This window comes from Adiantum capillus-veneris, chromosome 7 (genome assembly GCF_014529385.1).
Source record: "Adiantum capillus-veneris isolate H3 chromosome 7, ASM1452938v2, whole genome shotgun sequence".
Taxonomy (NCBI): domain Eukaryota; kingdom Viridiplantae; phylum Streptophyta; class Polypodiopsida; order Polypodiales; family Pteridaceae; genus Adiantum; species Adiantum capillus-veneris.
This window is the reverse complement of record NC_140937.1, coordinates 141,428,410-141,451,469: the sequence shown is the minus strand read 5'-3', so window position 1 is coordinate 141,451,469 and position 23,060 is coordinate 141,428,410. Positions and strand designations below refer to the sequence as shown.

The 23,060-nt window shown below is 44.1% G+C and overlaps 1 protein-coding gene across 2 annotated transcripts in view; it reads left to right on the top strand.

The window, feature by feature from the left end:
* Positions 1–22,116, top strand: part of LOC147454717 (S-adenosyl-L-methionine-dependent methyltransferases superfamily protein) — a 45,580-nt gene extending 23,464 nt beyond the window's left edge. The window contains exon 2 of one of the 2 annotated variants that reach the window (XM_086516577.1): positions 21,747–22,116. In XM_086516577.1, coding sequence (XP_086372703.1) covers positions 21,747–21,768 — 22 coding nt within the window. In that variant the 3' untranslated portion in view covers positions 21,769–22,116. Of the gene's footprint in view, positions 1–21,652 lie in introns of both variants that reach the window. The other variant, XM_086516576.1, reaches the window with a different exon arrangement.
* Positions 22,117–23,060: the final 944 nt, after the last annotated feature.

Sequence of the window (23,060 nt, the reverse complement as noted above, 5' to 3'; positions counted from 1 at the left end):
GCATCAAGTGTAAAGGAACTGCCATTAGCAGCAGTGAGCACAATCTTTCCAACTCCCTGAACTGGATAAGAGGCATTGTTTCCACAAGTGACTGAATTCCCATGAGGGACAGACTCGAGAGTGGTAAACAATTCACGATGTGAGATAATGTGCTTTGTAGCACCACTATCAAAATACCACACATGTGAATCTGCAGCAACTGACAAGCATGTATCATGGACAGCAGGATTGTAAGTGCACTCTGCACTAAAAGCCCATTCTGCATCAACATCAGCATTACAGTCTCCTTTCACAGAAGACTCAACAATGGCTGCATTTGTAGTGGAACCAGCATTTGCAGTGGAACCACCCTCTTTCTTCTTAGCCTCTTTGGCCTTCAACTTAGGACACGACTTGATCAAGTGATCATTGGCTTTACAATAATGGCAACGCATCTTCTTTTTGCCCTTATCACCAGAATTGCCAGACGAAGTGCTGCCAGCAGAAGCATTAGGAACATAATTTTTGCCACTCGCAGCAGAACCATAAGAAGTGGTTGCATTACTGTTACCACCCTTTCTTTGAGAAGCAATAAAAGCCTGTTCAACTGCACGCTGCCCAATCCTGTTTTTTCTAGAAAGTGACTCTTGCAACAGCAATGTGCATAATGCATCAAACTTGACAACTTCAGGATTTCCTTGGGTCATAAGTCTCCAAGTACTAGCAAAAGTCTGGTAGGAATCTGGTAAGGCATCAAGAGCAGTCTGCACAAGGGAACTGTCTGAAATGACTTCACCTGCAGAAATAAGCTGCTCATTGATATCCTTGACACTAGCAAGGAAAGTGTCCATATCATCTTCCTCATGCATAATCTTCGACTCCAGCTCTTTACGCAGCAAAGCAATTTTAGCCTCATTGCGGCTTGCATAAAGACCTGCTAAAATATCCCAAGCCTGTTTTGCAGATTTTGCTGAACGGATGTGAGGAACAATGGTGCGCTTCACAGACAACGCAATCAATGCATGAGCCTGCGCATCCTTAACATCCCAATGAGCTTGTTCTACCGTAGGCAAAACAACTCTAACAGCTGCAATCCTTGCAGCAAGACCTGCAACATCCTCAACATTGCCTACATCCTCAGAACCAGGACGTACATCAATGCCTTGCACAATGTTCCAGACACCCTTTGACACAAGAACATGTTGCATCATATAAGCCCACATAGGGTAGTTGTCCCCATCCAACTTGTCCTCAGCAGCAAACATCTTGAACACATCTGTGTTGTTGTTGTCAGCCATGGTAAATGCTGCACCTGATGTGAAAACTGCCCGAAAATAGGAGAAACGGAGCGGGAACAACCTGTGCTATATAGCACAAACCATAGAAGACTATAAGGCACCTGTTATGCAGAAAACGGCACTGACAGAAATTCTGCACAAAACGATGAAATAGCCTGTGCAGTACTGTCTGTAGTGGAAACGGAGGCCGAAATGAGCCCAAATCAAAATTCTGAGCAGACCGGGCTCTTTGAGCTTTCCCAAAATTTTTGTCGACCTGCGAACGCTCGCCAAAGCTCACTGAAATCGGAGAAAGTGAGGAGGCGTGTGCTGGAGCAGCTGGCGGCTAAGCCCGGGAGGACGTGACCTGCTCTGATACCAATTGTTGGAATTAGGGTTGCAGAGAAACACACACAGCTTGGAGAAGAAGAAGGAAGCTCAAGGCACACAATAGAGAGTGTGTTAGTGTGCAATGGAAAGATAGGTAGCCCTAGAGTGATGGGAGTATATACAATGCACGGGGGAAAAAACCTCCTAAAGAGGGAAAAAATGCCCCGGCGGTCCTAGTGTGTTCACACACATCACTACCACATGTATATGGTAACATCTGGTCCCAAAAGCTGACACTAGGGCAGCCAATGCAAATCGCGGAAATCCATGCAAGGGCCACATCAATAGTCACAACAAATCGCAGAACATCCGTACAGCAGTGCCAAGCAAGTATCTCCCCATGATTTGGAGTCCTAGATTTAATTTTAATGTCTTGTGTCCCCTTAGGCCCTGTCGGACAAGGTCCCATAAGTTGGAACAACTTATAAAGTCTTTTGTAACAGACTTGGACACTCCAAGTCAAGAATCAACCGCGACAGCACTAAATAACCACTTCCAAACAATTCATAGATCACAATAGATTTGCACTGGCCCGGCGGAGTTCCGTGCCTAGAGATATTGGCCCCAAAGACTGGCGCCCCTTTCGGTATTTCTTTTTCTATTAATCAATCATCGAAGTACAAGAGAGCGGTTAGGGTTTCACTCTCAGACTCTGCGTCCAGATGCTCTGAGAAGTGAGGCCCTCACCACTAATTTAAAGGTCACAAGGGATGCCCAAAAGCAGAGCCCCAAAAGCTTTTAAAATAAAAAGCATCAGTTCTCTCTCTCTCTTAGAGAGTCTTTTTCTCTTTTTTTTATAAAAAAAAGCAAAATTCGCATCGCTCATCATTTTCCAAACTGCTGCAGTCATTTCGTCTATCAATTCCTGCACTCACAAGAAGTCAAGAACAAATCAGTATCATAATCAGGAATTCCATTTCATAAAGTCATCTAGCAGAATACTGTCAGCTCTCAATATCCCTGAAGCTCAAAGAGACATCAGTGACTTTAGTATCAAAATCGAGGCATCTGTTGACAAAGGAGCGGAGTAACTCCCCTCTTGTGCATCCCACTGCACCAGATCTTCGGCCAAGCTGAGTTTCTGGGTTCCGTTTGGAGTAGACTATGCTAAACCAAAACATCGAGGTAAAGTTTCACAATCCGAGGAGTATCTGCTAGGTCCTCCTCCTCCATCCACTTCGCATCAAATGCAGGAAAGTTCTTGAACTAAACCAAGAACCGCCTTCGGACTTTACCTTTCTTCGTATCATTATGTGCCAAAATCTGTTCGGGAACAAGGATCTCCTCGTTTTCTTCCACTTCGGGTTGCTCATCAGGCTCCTCATCATCAGGCACATCACCCTTAACAGGTTTTAAGAGACAGCATTGTGAATCCTCCAAGTATCTGGCAGTTTCAATGGGAAGGAGACATCATTTATCTTGTCAGTGATCTGGAAAGGTCCGTAGTATTGCATACTAAGCTTTGGAAAAAGCCTCTCCTTTCCCTTTTTCTTTCGTAGGCGTGCCTTCTCAAAACGTAAGAGCACCCAATCATCCTCCAATTTCAAGTCGCAACGATGGCGATCCGCTGCCTTTTTCTGTCGTTCTTGAGACTCCTGCAAAGTCTCGCGAACCTTGGCAAAAGCCGTATCCAAATCTCGCGAATATTCATCTGCTTCAAATATCTAATGTTCGTGCTCAGGAAGGATGAAACCTTCGCAACACTTTCAACAATCGCACATGGCGTCTTCCCCGTCAAAGAGTGTATCGTGTTATTGTAGGCAAATTCCACCAAAGGTAAGTTCTTTTCCCATTGAGTCTTCTGATCCAAGATACAAGACTTCAATAAATCTAGAATCACTGAATTGGCAATCTCAGATTGCCGTCAGTCTACAAGTAGAACGATTACGAGAACTGCAACCGCGTGCCAATGTTCGCCCAAATTGCCTTCCAAAACAAACTCATGAATCTGGGGTCTCTGTCGGAGACAATCGTCTCAGACGTGCCATGTAATCGGAAAATCATCGTGATCATTCTGTGTTCTTGGGAGATCAAAAATGAAATTCATTGCAATACTTTCCCAGGGGTGGGTGGGTACGGGTAAAGGCTGTAACAATCCCTGTGCCTTATGCCTGTCAAACTTGACCTTCTGGCATACCAAGCAATTGCGCACAAACTCTTCCACATCCTTTTTGAGTCTCGGCCAAGAGAAGTATTTCTCTACCCCCTTCATGGTGGTAGCAATGCCGCGGTGACCCGTAAAAGGTGGACAGTGGCATTCAGTCATAACCTTTTCCCTCAACGGCTGTGTAACGCACAACATAGTCTTTTTCATCAAGTAGCCTTCCCGAAGGGAGTATCGGGCTATTGTCTCCCCATCCCTTATCTGTGTGAAAATATTTGCAAAATCTGTATCTGTGGCATACTGATCGACCATATCCTCGAAGCTCCTATGATGTATCGCGGAAATAGCCAGAACCAACGGTTTCCGAGACAAAGCATCTGCCACCACATTCTTCTGTCCCTCACATGGACAATCTGGAAGTGGAACTGTGACAAGATGTTCGCCCACCGCACCTGCTTTTCCAAAAGCTGCTTCTGTGACAAGAAGTAATGCAAACTCTGATGGTCTGTAAAGACAGTAAAATCCGCTCCGAGTAGGTAATGCCGCCACTAAGTAAGAGCGTGGATAACCGCCAAAAGCTCTTTCTCATAGATCTGTGCTGTCATCTCCGGCCTAGAGAACAAACGCCTCTCGTAAGCTATGACATGGCCTTCTTGCATCAAGACCGCACCCAGACTACGACCACAAGCATCACAATATACTTCAAATGACTTCTGCAAGTCCGGCAAAGTCAAGATAGGTCCCGTAGTCAATTTCTCTTTCAATGTCCGAAAGGCAGTCACCTTTGTGGGTCCCCACGAGAAAGGTACTCCTTTCTGAGTCAAGGTATGCAAAGGGGAAGCAACCTCTGCAAACTTTCGTATGAACCGCCTGTAGTAAAAACACAGTCCCAAGAAGCTTCTAACTTCATGGACATTCCTCCAATCGGGCCAATCACGGATAGTCTCTATCTTGGCCGGGTCCATTTGCACTCCTGCTGTGCTGCTGACACAATGTGTCCCAAAAAGTGTATCTCTGGTAGGAAAAATTCACTTTTCTTTGCATTAATCACTAACGTGTGATCTCGTAATGCCTGAAAGACTTGAAGCAGATGATCTCTATGTTCTGCCTCATTCTTGGAGAAAACAATGATGTCGTCAAAGAAAGTGCCAACAAATAGCCTGTACTCTCGAAAAATCCTGTCCATCATCCGGTTAAATGTCGCAGGAGCATTGGTTAAGCCAAAAGGCATCACCAAAAACTCAAATAACCCAAAAGTCGTCCGAATAGTTGTCTTGTAGACATCTCCTGGCGCTATCCTGATCTGATGATATCCACTCTTCAAGTCAATCCTGCTAAAGCATGAGGATCACTGTAACCTGTCGAGTATATCATCGATCCTAGGAATCGGAAATCTGTTCTTGATGGTGATTTCGTTGAGAGTGCTATAATCGATGCACATTCTCCAAGATCCGTCTTTCTTTAAAACCAACAACACTGGAGAGCAATACGATGAAGTACTAGGCTGGACAAGACCCTTTTTCCAGAGGTTTTTCACTGGGTTCATAATCTTTTCATTCTGTACTCGGCTCACACGGTAAGGTGGCCGATTCGGTGGCGTGCTTCTAGGTATCAGATCAATGGTTTGATCTTCAGGCCCTCTGAAAAGCAATCGGCATGAGTGTGGAGAAGAATCTTGACGTTCTTTTGATCAGGTCAAAACATATTCAACCTTTATCCATCGTTCAGTTCTCTTCCAAAAGAATTGAGTAAGAAACTGAAGTTCATCAAGTACAATCTCTAAGCCCTTCATTTATCAAAGTCGCTTTCTCGGCCCGGTAGTCAACCACGGCGTAGTTCTTGTGGTACCAAGGGATCCTCAGTAGAACGTCACTCGCATGCCCTGAACACCCCTGTCATTGCAAACAAAGTTTGCCAATGCTCGGTGTAATGGCAACATCCCATCCGGGTGCCAGTCGAACTACCTCGGCCTGTGGCGTGAGTCTGTCGGGCATAATTCCAAATCGAGCCGCCAATTCCAAGTGAAAAGAAGTTGGCCTTGGCTCCTTCAAAAGAGCTTCTTGATCCTTCACTTTGCCCCAAAAGCGGCAAAGTTTGTACTTTCATTCATTAGATTTGATGCAAGTCCCACGCCATGTGGTACCAGTTCTGCTTTTCTATCTGCCTTTTTTGCCACGTTCCTCAGCTGCTCTCGAACTCTTAGGCCTGTCGTCGTCTTTATCATTCTGTTCTTTCTGTGCCTTTTTAGGGCACTTCGCGGAGATATGTCCATGTTCCCCGCATCCAAAGCACTTCCCCTCTCTGATGAAGCGAGCTCTCTCCTCAGTAGTAAGCTTGGGTCGTGCATCCTTTTTCTCTGGGTTGCTCTTTTTCTTTCTACTTTCATTCCCAGAAGTCTATTCGGCTCGGGCCTTATCTGTGGGGTAGGTCAAACTGCCAGAGTGAATGGCAAAGCCCCGCTTCGCATGACTCATCAACTCCTGAATAGAAGCTGACTTCTGTTCCAAGCAGTGATCTCGGATCTCTGTAGGTAGACCCAAGGTAAACCGCTCAATCTGTTCTCTGAATGAGATCTTCTTGAATGAAGAGGCGGGTAGAAAAGAGCTCCAGAATCTTTCACAACAAGCATTGATTGTATCTTTCTTGGTCATCCAAAGATGGTTCCAAGCAGCTCGTACATCTCGTTCATATTCTTGTGTCAACCAAGAAGAAATAAAAAGCTTCTTAAATTTCAGCCATTTAAATGGCGCACTCTTGTTAAAAGAAGCGTGGACCACCAAGTACGAGCATTCCCCTTAAGGTAAGAGGTAGCTCTCCGAATCTTGGAGTGCTCTGAATAGCGTCCTCCTGCGAAAGCGATGTCAAACTGCTGTATAAAAGACAAAGCCTTCGAAGCATCTGAGTATCCTGAAAAAGTATCAAACTTGATCGAGTGACCACCTTCCTTAAACTCTCGGACTTTCTTGCTTTTATCTTCGAGAAAGTCATACTGGTTGGCTTTGTAAAAATTCTTCTTGTTCGCATAAAAATTTCCGTCATCGAAATCTGAGCTGTCTGTAGACGAGTCCTCAGTAGAACTGTCAGTCTGTGAGCGAGATGTAGCCTTCTTTGCCTTTTTCTTGCCCTTTCCGAAGCTTTGTTTCTTGCTTCGCTTTTTACCTTTTCTGTCTTCTTCGCTCGAATCCGAGGAGCTAGAAGAACTATCAGAAGAAGAAGAAGAAGAAGAAGAAGAACCGGGTAAGCCTTCAAACTTGACACGCTTCTTCTGGTTCTTTGCCTTGTCGAATGTCAACTGACGACCAAAATAACCTGGAAAGTCAGTGCTTTTCTTCTGCTTTTTGCCGTGCCTTTTGGCTTTCTTTTGTGAAAAGTTGAGCGATCCGTGCATCAACCACGTTCTCCAGTTCCTTCTCCGTATATTTCTTGGAGGCAGAAGGTTTCTTGAGAGCGGGTTTCGGGAGTGGTGTTGTGGTTCTCTGCCACTCCGTCTGTACCTCTTCCAAAGAGGTCTGGTTCATATATTTTGCCATCTTCGGGTCCTTGGCAAAATTGAGCATCATCTTTGTTGCATCACCGATCAACTGGCGACGCTCCATCTCTCGCCGATCCGCCTGAGTAGGCCAAGGCGGGCCATACTCTCTGTCGGATTCTTCGTTGTGATCCCTGCCCGCATCTCCAGATGCAGAGGGAGTCGACTGATCCTTGCGTGAAGCCATAGGTGCCGCGGGAAAAAAATTCGGGGATCGGATTTCCCGTAGAAGAGAAATCGGCCATGCTCTGATACCACTGTAACAGACTTGGACACTCCCAGTCAAGAATCAATCGCGACAGCACCAAATAACCACTTCAAAACAATTCACAGATCACAATAGATTTGCACTGGCCCGGCGGAGTTCCGTGCCTAGAGATATTGGCCCCAAAGACTGGCGCCCCTTTCGGTATTTCCTTTTGTATTAATCAATCGTCAAAGTACAAGAGAGCGGTTAGGGTTTCACTCATAGACTCTGCGTCCAGATGCATTGAGAAGTGAGGCCCTCACCACTAATTTAAAGGTTACAAGGGATGCACAAAAGCAGAGCCCCAAAAGCTTTTAAAATAAAAAGCATCAGTTCTCTCTCTCTCTTAGAGAGTCTTTTTCTCTCTTTTTTTTTTTTAAAAAGCAAAATTCGCGTCGCTCATCATTTTCGAAAAATAAAAATAAAAAATTCGGCCTCCGCGATTTCCGAAAATTAGGGTTTTTGGTAGAAATTAGGGTTTGCAGGAATTTTAGGGTTTCTGTTGTTCGCCACATCATCACTTTGTGACACTTTGGTCTTTATTTTTGAGCCTCTTGGCTAAAGTCTGCAAGTTTGTAACACTTCTGCATCTTTCGGTAGGGCTCTGATTCCTCTTTGTCCGCAGTTTGTCCTTTAGGCCATGCCACGTCATCACTTTGTGACAGTAAAACTCAATTCATTTATCATAGGCATTTTGCTAAAAGAGCTTAGTGAAAGCTTTTCTTGGTTGAAATCTCGGAATGGTTCCTTCCTTTCTGCCGTCCTACCCGCAACAGCAGGTAATTTGCTGGTGAATTACCGAATACGAGATCAATAGTTGACCTCTGGATATTTGAGCAAACCAATCCATCGCATAAGGCAATGTTTCAACTCAATTCTACTCTCATAAACACTCGAGAGTGATTGTTCTGGTTAGACACATGCATATCTCGTGCATAAAAGCAATATGCAGTTTATGAATTCCTCAAAGATTTAACTTTGATCGAACCTGCCGTCTCACTTGAAGTTTGAGGGTCGTCTATTCAAAAACTCAGGAGTTAGATTGAATTCCCTTACTCCCAACTTTCTCCGAATAGCAACGTATCCTTCGAGGAGAGGTAACAAAAATTCGTTGTTTCTGTGTTCAATGGTTCTCATCCCACTGCGGGGATTGTATTCTATGTACATCAAGGTGTACACTTTCAGCTTTTATTGTTGACTCCACCATCTGCTGCAAAGTATCTTGCAGATGGGTTTACAAAATTGGGGCAAAAGTCCTTCGTTAAATTTGTTCATCTTTCCTTCCTCAGAGAGGATCAAGAATGGAGCTACCTTGGCAAGAGTGAACCACTACTTGCTTTGACTCGCTCGTGTTCCTATTGGGTAAACCAATCCCAATCTTCTTGAATGCCTTCCTCAAAGCGTAGAGGAAAAAAATTGTCCGAAAATTCAGCGAGGTGTTTGGTCACATGCCTCACCTTTGACGCTTCTCAGAAATTGCCGATTGTAAAGGCAACTTCATACTGTCGAATGAAAGCCGTAGCTTTCGGAACATCTTCCCTTCCCGTCAAAAGTATCAAACTTGACTGGAGTGTTCCTAGGTCTAGACACCTTCCTATCCTTCCCGAAATGATGGGATTTCTTGGCTATGGTTCTGGATTGACGTTCATGGATATCTTTTGGGTTCTGAAGTATCTCGAGCATTCCGCTCCTTAGATTCTCTAGGTTCTTGAGCATCATGCTCTTGTCACCTTCGCAAAGAATCCCAAGTCTTGTGTCGACTTCTTGCAGAGAAAAAAATTTCCAACTTTGCGAGCTTTTTCTTGCAAGGCTTAGGGTTCCGCCTGCTTACTTCTCTCTGGGCTTGTCATGGCTTCTTCCCGTATCTTCCGAGAGTCGTCCTCCTTTATAGAAAAAGAGAGGAGACCATGCTCTGATACCATTGTCACAAACGGGAGCGCATAACAATATAAAATATACTCGAATAAATAGAATTTATCACTTAATATTGAAGCCAGAGGATATAGAGAGAAATAAATAGAGAGAGAGAGTGAGAAGATTGACACAGTACTAGGGACCAGAAGATGAGCTGGTCCCCCCCTTAAAGAGAATTCTTTATTAGGGAGAATCTTTTTACAAGCACAAGAACCGGAGAAAACCCCTCCGTTCTAATTCTCTGACTCGATGGTCGTTCCTTCCCGTAAGGGAAATCCGAGAGACAAGCTCTCAATCCTTTTTCCGTCTGTACTCGGAGTCGAGACTCTGCAGACAATTTCCAAATTCTGTTCCCGGAATTCCCAAGCGTAGGCCGAAGCCTTCTCGCTTCTCCTTCGCGATAAAGTACCTGCAAAAACACACGCAAACACGCGACAACAATTCGTATGTCGAATCCACAATAGATTCCTGTCGCTCTTGCGCGGAAAAAGCGACATGCGTGCTTTGTAGTCTCGCGATCTCTTGCATTATCTAGCGGCAGAGTCTTCTCTTGCTGACGTTGGTAATCTCCTTTTCAGTGAGGGCATGTGGTGCTTTTATAGCTCCTTGACCACGGCACGAATAGCTGCTCGCATAGAGATCGTGGCCGGTTTTTTTTTTTTTTTTGTTTTTTTTTTCCTGTTCTACCTGAAATACGGAGAGAGAATTCGCTGGCTGGTTTTGTTGCTTTATTTTCTAAGTGGCTGCCCACTTATTAAGCGGAGGGCTGACATATTTTAAAATTGGTCTGAACCTGCCCAGAAATGCAACTCTTTACGCGTATTCCTCTTTTCCAGTTCGGATTTCCTCTCGACTATGGATATCCCCTTTCTGATGCACCCGTCACCCACCTTGTGACGCATCAGGAATACCCATCACCTAGTCCTTTCCTACCGAACTTACGGTACAACCCCCTTCACGATGCTCCATGTCACCCATCCTATGACGCATCAGAGATGTCCGTTCCCGGATGGTCGGATACTTCTTTCCGATGCTCCCTGTCACCCATCCGATGTGACGCATCAGAAGTACCCGTTCCTAGTGGCCTTACAGATATTCCCGATCTCCCGTCGTTACTTTCAATGACGCACTAGGAATACTCTGTGCTCGGATGTCTCCAGTGAGAAAAACCCTCTCACTTAAAATTCCAATAATTCATTTAGAATTATTTTTCCTTGGTGTTCCAAGCGAGAAAATCCTCTCACTTATAAATCTAATAATTCATTTAGAATTATTTTTCTGTCTGATAAAGCCAATTTAGCAACAAATAAAGTGCCAGGGTCTCAATCTCAAGCAGATACGCTTGGGAGCAATGCTGTCACAAACTGCTAACGTGCCAAGCCACTAAAGAACGGAGCCAACCTGCAGATCTCGGCCGAGGGGCCTAAACCCTAAGAAGCAGCTGCAAAAAAAGTAGAAGCGTCACAAGAAGTTTTACCAACTTACAAAGTCTCGTTCAGTGGCCTATTTTTAACGACAAGTGCCCACCAACTTATGGGACCCCGTTCGATGGGGCCTAGGGGACCCAACGGCATTAAAATAAAGCAAGACCCCGCACGCGCACACACACACACACACTCTCAATCTCTTGTATGGAGAGCTGATGACGTGGTAGATAGTACGGTCCAAACGATGCAGGCTACGGTTTGGGAGGTGTTTGGTTGTAAAATGCCTCTATGTCTCATAGACCGGACCTTTTTAGGTTATTTGCGGGAGGAGTGATGAGAGAGTAGTTGAAGAGATCATGGCGCGGATCCTTGTGGTTATTTGCAAGGGGTGTGTTCATCGGCGGCTTTATGTTTCTATGTCTTGTAACATGCACATGTGAGCATTTGTGTTGTATTGTGATGTGCCAACCACTGAATATTCATTATTGGATGAGATTGCCTTGGTATGTAATTTTAGTGCATCAAGACGCCTGTTGGAGATCAGTGCGATCTGGGTGTGATGGCTAGTTTTACTACACAAGAATATCAAGAGCTTCGATCTGGAATGAGACTCCTTCTGGATGAGATTTTTTAGGGAAGCCAACGACTCCGAATATCAAGAGTTCCAATTTGGAACGAGAAAACTGATTGTCCCTCGAAAATTTTTGAGCTAACTTTAGTTGTTTTGCAGTTATGCGCGGACGATTACTTTCTTTAAGAAGGGGGAATGTCACAAACCGCTGACGTGTCAAGCCACTGAAGAACGGAGCCAACATGCAGATCCTGGCCGAGGAGCCTAAACCCTAGAAGCAGAAGAAGAAGCAGAAGCAGGTAGAGTTCTCACCAACCTGCAGATCCTCGCCGAGTGGGCCAAGCAATTAGAGAGTTGCCAGTCATAAGCTTACCAACTTATGGGACCCAGTCCGATGGGGCCCAAGTGACCCAAAGAGGTTACATAAAGCAGGACCCATACACACAAACCCAAAGATTTGCGTGGAGCATGATGATGTTGTCACGTGCACATATAACCCTATGTGTACGTGGACAAGCTACTTCATGACAAGGGTTCAGTTCAGTTAGCTTCGGAAGTGTTCTGCCACTTTTGTGAGTCTGTTCGCAGACCGTGCATGTCCAGGCACTTATAGTAGATGCATATCCTCTGGTTGCACACAACATGATCATCAGATTACCATCAGAACCCATTAGGAGCATTTTTACAATGCATAGACCTATTTTCCCTATTTTAGCCATTTTTCACTTATTATTGATAAGTGACTTTGTTGGGAAACTGGGTAGGGAAAATTGACTCAGCCAATATATAAGAAAACCTAGCGCTAGCAATTTCTGACAGAAGAGGCAGAAGAACCATACTTGCAGTGCACCTTCTCAGCAAGACCGGTAGGACTCCTTAGCATTTTCAACCATCAAGATCAAGCTAGCGTTTTCTGCAGTAGATAAGCTTTGGCGTTTTTGTAGGAGATCAACTAGCGTTTGCAGAACTCCCAGATCAGCCTGGCGTTTTTGGCATTTGCAGACAACTGAATAGGCCTAGCGTTTTTGCAACATGCAGTCCAACCTGGCGTTTTGCAGATTCCCAGCGACAGATTCAGCCCTAGCTTCAGCGTTTTCAGTTTTCAACATATAGACAACGCAGAACAGCCCCCAAACCTCGCAGATCTAACCTTCCCGCTGTAGTTCCTCGCCGCACGGTCAAATCAGCCAGCATTTGCAGATTCAGCCCGCTATTCGCAGATGTCAGCATCTGCGTTTTCAACGCGTCGTCATCGACATAGAGTCAGAATTCAGCAGATACAAGATTTGCAGATTTCAGCCCCTAGCGTTTTCAGATTTCAGCCCATCTCGTCGCCGTCCTCATCGTCGATTGACATCGTCGGCAAGTCCATTGCATTGTAGAGATTTGTGCAATCAATAGTAGACCGCTCTTGCCATAGAGAGTGGGGCCTTTGGAGGAGGGTTTGACGACATTCTGGTGTCGTATTCTTCTCTCTCTATTGCTCAATCTCAACACCTTCATTCACAATGTTTACCACTTTGTTTGTGATCATTGGCACTCTCTCACTAAAGGAATGGAAGGCTCTCCCTTCCGTAAGTAAAAGGAACCCTTGAGCACAGTTCGGAGCACTCATTATGAGCAAAGTTCAACATTCACTTCCGTTGCATCCTACAGATGTGGCAGCTCTATGGATCCCCGCGTTTTGCGTTGGCAATGCCACGTGGTAGACAATACGGATTTCCGTGTTTTACGTTGCTAACATGACAGGTATACGGATTTCCGTAATTCACGCAGACAGCTTTTGGGTGCGAGCTTTTAGACTAGATGTTTTTAGAACTTGAAGCTTTTCATTGTAACTGCTTTTAGAGGCCAAGGGCCTTTAAATATGAGCCAAGGGCTCATTCTCTGGGACGCTCCTGTATAGAGGTGCAGGGAATGGATTACCAGAATTGTACCGAGTTCAAGCAATATAAAGAAATACCGAAAGGGTGTCACAAACTGATGACGTGGCATGTCCTAGGACTTTATAAGGTTGTTCCAACTTATGGACCTTTGCCGAGGGGCCTAAGGACACCTAGGCCAATAAAAATCAAGGGAAGAGCATGCTGACATGGCTGCTCTACGGACGGCCGCGATTTGCACTGACTACAATACGGACTGCCGCAAAAGGCGTTGGCTACTGACGTGGCCTGGTTGTATGGATTTCCGCAATTAGCGTTGACTGTTTTTGGCTGGAAGCTTTTGGGAGAAGTTGCTTTTGAGTTTCATGCTTTTGGGGCTCTGCTTTGACCATCCGTTGTAACCTTTATAAGTGACCCAAGGGAGGCTCGCTTCTCAAAGCATTTGGACGCAGAGTCTGAGAACGAGCACCCGCAGGCAGTTGTACTTTGCTCAAAGATTAGTATAAAAGAAATACCGAAAGGGGCGCCAGTCTTTGGGGCCAATATCTCTTGGCACGGAACTACGCCGGTCCGTGTAAACTCTTAAATTTGCGAAGTGTTTTGAAGTGAATCTTTGTTGTGTCGCGACAGAATCTTGACTTGGGGTGTCCAAGTTTGTTACAAAGGGGCGCCATCGTATGGGGCCAATGCTCTCTTGGGGTGGAATTGCACCACTCCTCGTCTCATGTGTCGTGCATCTCTTTCAGTTCAAATGTTATTTGAAGTACTTAAAGTTGTTCAGTCTGTTCTTTTTCGTGGGCACGTGGTGCCCGTCCTCGTGACAAATCCTCTCTGTAGAGATCTGTAACAAGCTGTTGACGTGTTGACCTACTGAAGAACGGAGCTACCGGTCGAGGGGCCTAAACCCTAAGAAGAACAAGTGACAGAAGAAGTGGCACAAAGTGATGAGGTGGTTGCCCGAGAGCAGAAACCCCAACCCTAATTTCTGCCATAAACCCTAACTGCTGAAACCCTAATTTTGGAAACCCTAACCCTAAAACCTGCAAACCCTAATTCTGCTGCCAGAAACCCTAAAACTGCAGAAACCCTAACCCTAACCCTAAGGGCAGATTTCCACGTTTTGCGTTGGTTGATGACGTGGCAGGTTGTATGGATTTCCGTGATTTACGTTGGCAGTTTTTTGGCTTTGCTTATGGACCGGAAGCTTTTGAGTTTTAAAGGCTTTTTATTGTAACTGCTTTTTAGGCCAAGGGCCTTTAAATATGAGGCTAGGGCTCATTCTATGGCATGCTTCCTGGAGTACCGGCTTGTACTGTATTGATGCAATATAAAGAAATACCGAAAGGGGTGCCAAGGTTTGGGGCCAATACTCTCTGGGGTGGAATTCCGCCACTTCGTGTCGTGTGTCGTCTCTCTCTCAATTCTGTTGTTATTGAAGTGCTAAAAGTCTGTTCAGTCTGTTCTTTTCTATTGGCACGTGGTGCCCGTATTGTGACAGTGGTATCAGAGCATTAGGCGTGTGCTTTTCTGAAAGCATACCGGTCCCACAAAAGAGCAGACAGAGCTTTATTTGAGGTATCTTCGCCCTCCAACCCGGACTTATTAGCCACTCCCACCCTTACTTCATCGCGCATCGGGTGTGCTCCCGTCTTCACCGCTCATGTCTTCCAGGGCATAAGCCAATTAAGATCACTTGCAAGAGAAGGATCCAAGGTTTGTTTCAAGTCACTGTTTTTTTCTTAGAAGCAGTGCCATGTAGATGTTGATGTCTACAGCTACCAAGGAGCATACTCCAAGTACTTGGCAAGCTTTTAAGAAAATTTTGGCCCGAAGTTATATGGTTTCTGACATCTTCCTTGGGAGTGCAACTTCTGGCAGAGTGGGGTATCCTGAAATGCTTGCCATGGAAACCCTAGCAGATTATATCTTGAAATTTCTCGACATCTCTTAGTAGATGTCTCTTCTCGAGTTGATAACCTTGGAGGTTCGGTGTGATTGCTATCTCTTGGGACTACCATCGCCGCCAAAGAAACACTGTCTGTCCAAGAGCTGATGGACCATGTTGTGCTCGGCTACGACCTTATGGAATGAACCTAACCCTAATTTTGGTGCAGGTTTAAGGATGGAAAGGCAGTCGACTTTTCGAGCTCGAATGATGTCGAGATTGTTTGTTTTTTTTTAAAGTTTGAAATCTGTTTGAGAACTTGTTTGGTGATCCTGTTTGGAATTTGTTTGGAATGGATGCTATCTGTTTTGAACCTGTTTTGGTGCCGATTTGAATTGTTTGACTCTAGTTTGATACCGGTTTCAATGATTGGTGATTTTACTTCCGGGTGGAGGAGTGAGAAACACTCCTGGCCTAGACCTGGATGGTTATGCGGGAGGAGTATTAAGAAGTCTGAGCAGTGGTTACTCTTAGCACCTCCAAACGACGCAGGCTGCGGTCTGGGGGGCGTTTGGTTAAAGGTCTTTATATCTCCCGGCCCGGACCTTTTTAGGTTATGCGGGAGGAGTGATGAGGGAGTCGTTGAATATCTCCCGGCTCGAACCTTGTTAGCTTATGCGGGAGGAGTGTTCATCGGCGGCTTTATGTTTTTATGTCTTGTAACATGCATATGTGAGCATTTGTGTTGCATTGTGATGTGTCAACCACTGAATGTTCCTAATTGGATGAGATTGCCTGGGTATGTAATTTTAGTGCATCTAGACACCCGTGGAAGATCAGTACGGTCTGGGTGTGATGGCTAATTTTACTACGCCGGAATATCAACAGTTCCGTTCTGGATGAAAGGAGAAGCTAACTCCTTGATCAAAAGAGTAGAAAGAAGAAGCTAACTCCTTAATAAAAAGAGCAAACTGATTGTCCCTTGGAATGTCCCTTGAAAATTTTTGAGCTAACTTGAGTTGTTTTGCAGATATGCTGTAATCGAGGACGATTACTCTCTTTCAAGAAGGGGAGATGTAACAAATTGCTGACGGGGTCGACCTACTGAAGAACGGAGCTACCGGCCGAGGGGCCTAAACCCTAAGAAGAACAAGTAACAGAAGAAGTGTCACAAAGTGATGACGTGGTTGCCGGAGAGCAGAAACCCTAACCCTAATTTTTACCATAAACCCTAACTGTTGAAACCCGAATTCTGAAAACCCTAACCCTAAAACTTGCAAACCCTAATTTTGCTGCCAGAAACCCTAGAACTGTAGAAACCATAACCCTAACCCTAACCCTAAGGGCAGATTTCCGCGTTTTGCGCTGGCTGATGACGTGGCAGGCTGTACAGATTTTCGTGATTTACGTTGACAGTTTTTTGGCTTTGCTTTTGGACCAGAAGCTTTTGACTTTTAAAGGCTTTTTATTGTAATTGCTTTTCAAGCTAAGGGCCTTTAAATATGAGGCTAGGGCTCATTCTCTGGCATGCTTCCTGGAGAAGGTGCAGAGTCTGGAGTATCGGCTTGTACTGTGTTGATGCAATATAAAGAAATACCGAAAGGGGCGCCAAGGTTTGGGGCCAATACTCTCTGGGGTGGAATTCCGCCACTCCGTGTCGTGTGTCGTCTCTCTCTCAATTCAGTTGTTATTGAAGTGCTAAAAGCCTGTTTAGTCCATTCTTTCTATCGGCACGTGGTGCCCGTCTTGTGACAAGATCTCTTCCGCGGAGTTGCTTTTCGAGAACTGTGTTGCGTTCTGAGTGTTGAGACCGCAAAGGTAACGTTTGCCATGTTTTGATCTCTGACTATTTGTTTGTAGGAGTACTTCCCTTTTGCGAGGGAGTAGGAGCAGAGGAAGGCGTAAGCCTCTACATGAGAAAAGTGCTCTGAGGAAGGAGAGCCAGATAAGCCTGTCACAAACTACTGACATGTCGAGCCACTGAAGAACGGAGCCAACCTGCAAATCGCGGCCAAGAAATCTAAACCCTAAGAACCAGAAGCAATAGAAGTGCGATGGGGCCCAAGTGATCCACAAGACTTTAAAATAAAGCAGGACCACACACACGCACTCTCCAATTTCCCTTGCGTAAATTGCTGATGACGTGGCAAGTTGTAAAAAATTCCGCGTTCTGCGTCGGTTGTTGACGTGGAATCTATACGGATTTCCGTAAATTGCGTTGGTTGGTTTCAAGGCAAGCTTTTGGACCAAATGCTTTTGAGTTTATAGCTTTTCATGTACTGCTTTTGGATAGGCCCAGGGCCTTTAAATATGTGCCATGGGTTCATTCTCTGGCACGCTTTAATGTGAAGGTGCATAGGATGGAGTATTGGCATTGTATTGAGTTCAAGCAATATAGAGAAATACCAGGCGCCAAGGTTTGGGGCCAGTGCTCTCTCTCGAGGTGGAACTCTGCCACTCCCTGCCTCGTGTCTTGCATCTCTTTCAATTCAATTGTTATTTGAAGTGCTTAAAGTTGTTCAATCTGTTCTTTTCCGTTGGCATGTGGTGCCCGTCCCCCATGACAATGGTATCTAAGCTTCAGGCATGTGCTTTTCTGAAAGCATTCTAGTCCTACCAAAGAGCAGACAAAGCAAGATGGCGCTTCCATGTTTTTTAGGGTATGTTATTTGAAGTATCTTCTTGTCCAGACAGAGCAAGATGGCGCTTCCATGTTTTTTAGGGTATGTTATTTGAAGTATCTTGTCCAGACAGACCAAGATGGCACTTCCTAGTTTTTCAAGGAATGTTATTTGAAGTATCTTCGTGTCCCAACCCCAGACTTATTAGCCAGTCAAAGTATCTTTGTGTCCCAACCCCAGACTTATTAGCCACTCGAAGTATCTTAATGTCCCGACCCCAGACTTATTAGCCACTCAAAGTATCTTCATGTCCTGACCCCGGACTTAGTAGCCACTCCCACCCTTAATCCATCACGCATCGAGCGCGCTCCCGTCTTCACCGCTGTCTTATGGGGCATAAGCCATAAAGATCACTTACAAGAGAAGGATCAAAGATTTTTTCTAGTCGTCGTTTTTTTGAGAGGCTGTGCCATGAAGCGGTGGATGTCGGTAGTTACCAAGCGGCACACTCCAAGGACTTGGCAAGCTTTCAAGGAAATATTTGCTCGAAGTTACATGCCTTCAGACATTTTTCTTCGGAGTGCACCTTCTGGTAGAGTGGGGAATCCTGAAATGCTTGCCACGGAAACCCTAGGAGATTAGGACTTCAAATTCTTGGACATCTCTCTACAAGTGTCTCTTCTCAAGCAAACAACCTTGGAGGTCCAATGTGATCGCTATAGCTTTAGGGCACTATCACCACCACACGAACACTGTGTGTCGAGGCCTGTTTCAACTATTTAAGAGTTTATGGACCATGCTGTGGTCAGCTACAATGTATGGAAGAATATATAACCGTAATTTTGGTGCAGGTTTTAAAACAGAAGGCTTGTCGACTTTCGAGCTCAACTGATGTTGAGAACGCTTTTTCAGTTTGATTTAGCAGTTTTCTGAATCTGTTTGAGAAATTGTTTGGTGATCTTGTTCGGAATTTGTTTAAAATGGATGATATTTGCTTTAAACTTGTCTTAGTGCCGATTTGAATTGTTTGACTTTGGTTTTAATTCCGGTTTCAATGCTTGGTGATTTACTCCCAGGTGTAGTAGTGAGAAATGCTGTTTCAAAACGACGTAGACGGGATGCTTGGGGAGCGTTTTGTTGTATGCTTGAAAAGCTCGGAACGACGCAAACATGATATTTGGGGAGCGTTTTGTTGTATGCTTAAAAACCTCGGAACAAGGCAGACGGGATGTCTGGGGAGCGCGTTTCGTTGTATGCTGGAAAATCTCTGAACGATGCAGACAGGATGTCTAGGGAGTATTTAGTTGTATGCTTGAACCTCCAAGCGATGCAGACTGTGGTTTGGGGGTTGTATCAGTCTTCTGAACTCATGCCCTTGACCTTTTTAGGTTATTTGCGGGGGGAGTGACGAGATAGTCGTCGAGTAGCTTCATACCGCAGACCGTCTTTCTCGGGGTTGTTTGTTGTGTCTTGTAACATGCATATGTGAGCATTTGTGTTGCATTGTGATGTGCCAACCATTCAATACTTCTCATTGGATGAGATTTTTCTAGGAATCCAACGACCCAAGATATCAAGAGTTGCAATCTTGATTGAGAAAAGTGATTGTTCTTAGGAATGTCCCTTGAAATGACCCTCGGAAATTTTTGAGCAAACTTGAGTTGTTTTGCAGATATGTTGTAATCGCGGACAATTACTTTCTTTCAAGAAGCCATTCACACGTCACAAACTATTGACATGTCAAGCCATTGAAGAACGGAGCCAACTTGCAAATCTTGGCCGAGAAATCTAAACCCGAAGAAGCAGAAGCAACAGAAGAAGTTTTACCAGCTTGCAAAGTCTTGCTGAGTGGCCTATTTTTAAAGAGGAGTTCCCACCAACTTATGGGACCCTGTCCGATGGGGCCCAAGTGGACGACGATGGGGCCCAAGTGACACAAGATGTTAAAATAAAGCAAGACCACACACACGCGTACACTCTCCAATTTCCCTTGCGTAAATTGTTGATGATGTGGCAGGTTGTACGGAATTTCGCTTCTGCGCCCGCCGCTAACGTGGCACCTATACGGATTTCCGTAATTTGTGTTGGCTGGTTTCAGCGCCAGCTTTTAAACTAGATGCTTTTGAGTTTATAGCTTTTCATGTACTGCTTTTGGATAGGCCCAGGGCCTTTAAATATGTGCCATGGGCTCATTTTCTGGCACGCTTCAATGTGAAGGTGTAGAGGATGGAGTATCGGCATTATACTAAGTTCAAGCAATATCAAGAAATACCAAAAGGGGCCCCAAGGTTTGGGGCCAGTGCTCTCTCTCGAGGTGGAACTCCGCCACTCCCTGTCTCATGTCGTGCATCTCTTTCAATTCAATTATTATTTGAAGTGCTTAAAGTTATTCAGTCTGTTCTTTTCCATTGGCACGTGGTGCCCGTCTCCGTGACACAGCCCAAGGGTTCGCCCAAGGGTTTCGCACACTGAGTTTGGGAGTAGAATCCATGGATCTGAGAGTGGTAGACTCTTGAGTTGGTATCCGAAAGTTGAGATTCCCAAGGAAGGACTTCGCGTGTAGAAAAGCAGAGTTGTTGTGCGGGAAGAGGACTCTAGGAACAAAGTCGGAAAAGAGTTGCAGTGATACTGTGCCCTAAGTTTGGAAGGTCAGATCCAGAGGTGAGAACCTGGTTCTCAAGGATTCAGAATAAGGAAAAGAAGTTCCTTTGGAATAGGATTCTGCCCTAGGAATAGGAAGTTGAGGCTTCCAGGAACCATGGAGTCTTATTTTAGAAGGAGGGTGGTAATATGTTTGGTTCAAGTGCTTGTATAGACTTCTCCCCCATAATAAAGATACTTTTTGGGGGGGGGGGGAGGGGGGGGGGACCAACCCAATAAAAAGAGGAAAATGGTATAACCTTTCTATCGCCCAAGTGTGGTAGATTGGTTATGCGATTTCCCTCTTGAATAACAGGTCTTGAGTTCAACTCCTCGTCGGCTAGATCTTTAAGGTCTCTCGGGACAGTTTCCTACGATGTTAAAACTCTCATCGTCTTCTTCTTCTTCTCTCTCTCTCTCTCTCTCTCTCTCTCTCTCTCTCTATATATATATATATATATATATATATATATATATATATATATATATATATATATATATATATATATATATATATATATATATATATATTCTTTGGCTTCAAATATTAAGTGATAAATTCTATTTGTCTGAGTATATTTTATATTGTTATGCACTCCTGTTTGTGACACATGAGGAATATCCCCTTCTTGGTCTCTGCCACCACCGAACTAACGGTACAACCCCTTCGTTATGCTTAATGTCACCCACCATATGACACATCACGCATTAGAGTTGTCCGTTCCTAATGGCTTAATCGATTCTAGTAGATCTACAATTCCTAACCTTTACAATTCAAGTGCACACATTTAAATATCCTAATTTCAATAAATAGAAAAAAAAGAAATCAGTCCACTTAGCAACAATTGAACGTCGAGGAATGGGTTGAGAGGTATTTTGCTTTGCAATGTTTCTTCGTTTACCACTACTGAGGTCATTTCTTTTGCAAATACACCAGTCTAGAAGGATGGCAGCTTGGTGGGGACATTCATTGCTTGATTCTCTAGCTTGACAACTTTGCCATCTTGGTTATGGGCTTTTCATGTTCATGTCCATTGTTGAACTTTACGCTCTGTACATAGTGTTTGATTGGTCGTTTGATTATGTACATATCTTCAATAAGATTACGCATTGCACAAAGAGAGAGAGAGAGAGAGAGAGAGAGAGAGAGAGAGAGAGAGACTTTAAAGGCGCTGTCATTTGCAGGCTTGTATCAAAAGTTGATGGTGTGGCCATTTTTGATAGTTTTTTCGACAAGTCAAACTGGTGTGTGGTCCTTCAAAAGGTTTGATTATTGCAGGGACCATCTTTCTATCTTTTGATTCTTTGGAAGGCAACGGAGCTCTAGAAGGTCCATGTTGCCAAGTCACAGATTTGAAAGTGTATAAAGATTTATCAAAGATCAAGCTCCAACCATAAGCAAAGGAAATGTTGTCCCTCTCAAGACCTGTGCTCGTTAAATCTTGGCAACGTCTGTTAAAGGATGATACGAGTCTACAGGAGGCCGAGGAGAATTTTGACTTATGATTTCTGTCTGTCTTATAGTATGTATGCATTTAGGAGTTTTTGTACCATTTGAATGACCGTGTCTCCTATTGCACATTTTCATCTATGACCATTGTTTTCCTTGAAAGAAGAGCAAATTTAGTATGCCATGGAAGTTTACGGCTTGAAGTGGAGTTTAATTTGCAGTTAATTTGTGGCTGTCTGTGTAAAGCTTGTAGTTTTTTCCTTTTTAATAATAGTTTAATTTTAACGATTTTAATCAGAATCGTGCATTGTGTTGTATTGACAACAAATGTGACCTTCATGAAGTAGTTTTTTTTTCCCCTCGAAAGTGTATGTATATGTGATTGCTTTTTTTTTTATAGGTATGATTGATTGATCGTATATTGAGCAATGCACTCTCTACGTAGACACTACTCAATAAGGAAAAGAGGTGAGTTGAAAGATGCGTCCCTTGTAAGATGCAGTGGAAGCAAGCAAGCATACTTGAAAATTCTTTAGCAGGTTACTATAATAATTCAGTAGCAAGCCAATAGCATTTGTATATTGTATAAAAGAGAACTGGTTCGAAGAGGATGAGAAAGAGAGGATGAAGTGTAAGTTGCAACAATCCTGTACACAAGGTGAAAAGTCACAATGGCCTACAATAAAGAGGATGAGAAGGAGAGGGTGTGTGACCCCCTTTATTCCTCAATGCTAGTCTTAAAGTAGAAAGGAGCAATGTCTCACACGGAAATAAAAAACTTACATCCATACATAAATTTCATAATTAAAAATTTTTACAACTTGAAGCTGTTTGCTATACTCTTTATAAAAAGCAAAAATATTTGTACAAAAAATGTATGTAAGTAGATGTTAATGAGATGAGTATATTTACATTAAAGCATGTTCTATGTAGTTTGGAGAGAGCATGAAAGTTAGTCGAGTAATAAACCTGTAGTTCACTCTTAAAACAATTATCTATTGAGTAAAACTTGTACAAATATCACACGTATGTGAAAAAGTAATCTTTATTGTTTTAGAGCTCGTATAAGTAGCTTCATGGCACGACCTATGAGTACATGGAAAATGGTAGCTTGTATAATTCATAGCAACAAAAAAAAACAAG